At 56.2% G+C, this 1,831-nt stretch overlaps 1 protein-coding gene across 1 annotated transcript; it reads left to right on the top strand.

Annotated features, from left to right (window-relative positions):
• Window positions 1-939: 939 nt before the first annotated feature.
• Window positions 940-1,825, top strand: LOC113223350 (cancer/testis antigen 47B-like; the record flags this gene model as incomplete). Its single annotated transcript, XM_026452815.1, has 1 exon — window positions 940-1,825. A coding segment is annotated over exon 1 (636 nt), but the record flags the coding sequence as incomplete, so codon positions are not given.
• Between the last annotated feature and the right edge of the window lie 6 nt (window positions 1,826-1,831).

The raw sequence follows: 1,831 nt of genomic DNA, 5'->3' as shown, positions 1-1,831 counted from the left end.
GAGATGAGTCCTTTTAAAACAGTATCTATTTTTTTTCCCATTATTGGAAGGTTTGAAGTGAATTTGGCAGGATTCATTAAACACCTTCCAGTGTCTGTCATTTACCACCTCAGCACTCAGTGATGACTGCATCCATTTCAACTCTGCACATTCTTTTCTAAGTAGCATTGACTACATTAAATCATTGAAATTCTACGTCTCTTCTTGGGAGGTTTTCACAACTGCTTAGGTCTGAACTAGGTAACATTTTTATGACAGTATCTCTACTGGCATGAGCCATTACTAGGTGGAAATAAGTGGACTCTCTGAACATCTTGCAGTTCCCATACTCCAGGGTGCCTCCACATTGGACTTACTATAGTGTTGCTAATCCTAAAATTAAAAGCACAAGACTTGAGCGGACCAAAAGGGTAGCCCTGGACACTAAGGCCTCAAAGAAAAGGTAGAGTTCGGCCGTGGACGGTGGCTCAGGCCTGTAACCCCAAAACTTTGGGAGGCTGAGGCAGGTGGATCACAAGGTCATGAGATCGAGACCATCCTGGCCAATGTGGTGAAACGCTGTCTCTACTAAAAATAGAAAAACTAGCGGGGCGTGGTGGCCTGTGCCTGTAGTCCCAGTTACTGAGGAGGCTGCGGCAGGAGAATCACTTGAACCCAGGAGGCAGGGATTGCACTGAGCCGAGATCGTGCCACTGCGCTCCAGCCTGGGTGACCGAGCAAGACTCCGGTCTCAAAAATAAATAAATAAATAAATAAATAAATAAATAAATAAATAAATAAATAATGTCTGGATTCCGAGTTGTCCTAGAGCTAAAGGCCCTTGATCATTCACTGGACACAGAACACGTCAATCTGAGGTTTTCAGCAAATGGGCTTAGAGCTCCCTGAGAGCCCCTCATTCACGCTTCCGGTCCTGCCCCCTGTCGCCTGCCAACCGGAATCTTTCCTGCCTTGTCTAAGTCCTCTCAGGCCAGCCTTGGTTAGGGGCTCCTGGGATTCGCTCTTTGCCCTTCCCGCCTTAGGGTGTCCTCTGAGACAGACTCTTATTCCCTCAATAAGGAGACAGACTCTTACTCCCTCAGCGGCCAAACCCTCGCCTCCCCTCAGCCGTAGCCACCTCAGTGGCCACCATCTTCACCGCGGTCACCTCAGCCTGCTCGCCACCCCAGTTGAGGTACTGACTGGTGTCATGTCTGCCACAGGGGACCGACACCCAACCGAAGGGGACCAGGAGGCCCCGGTAAGCCAGGAGGGAGCGCAGGCCGAGGCGGCCGGAGCTGGTAACCCGGAGGGCGGCGACTCTGGCCCGGACAGTACAGACATGGTGCCTGCGACCGAGGTGGTCGGAGTCGCAGGGCCCATGGAAGGCCTCGGGGAGGAGGAGGGTGAGCAGGCGGCAGGCCTGGCCACAGTCCCCGGGGGCGGGAGCGCCGAGGAGGACCCGGACATCGGGCCCGCGGCGGAGGAAGAGGAGGAGGAGGAGGAGGAGGAAGAGAGGAACGAGGCGGGCAACCTCGACCTGGCGGCGATCATCCGTCGCTACCCCGTGGCGGGCATGAACTTTTTGTTACTGGATACGCTCCACTCCCTTCTCCGCCGCCTCTATCACAACGACCACATGGTGATAGCGACCCGTCACCACAGGCGCCTGCACTTGGGGCCCCGCGCTGCTGCACCCAACCGCAGGGGCCAGCCCTCCCTGCTGCTGGCGCTCCAGAGGCTGGGCGCGGGGGCCGCAGCCCTGGAAGGCCAGGGCCTGGGCCTGATCCAGGGGGCCGCGTCGGTCCCAGAGCCTGCGGTGCCAGGCGACCTGGCCGAGATGGCCTGGGAG

The sequence above is a fragment of the Piliocolobus tephrosceles genome, unplaced genomic scaffold, assembly GCF_002776525.5.
Source record: "Piliocolobus tephrosceles isolate RC106 unplaced genomic scaffold, ASM277652v3 unscaffolded_40994, whole genome shotgun sequence".
Taxonomy (NCBI): domain Eukaryota; kingdom Metazoa; phylum Chordata; class Mammalia; order Primates; family Cercopithecidae; genus Piliocolobus; species Piliocolobus tephrosceles.
Note: the sequence above shows the minus strand (reverse complement) of the source record. Positions and strands in the feature narration are given on the sequence as shown.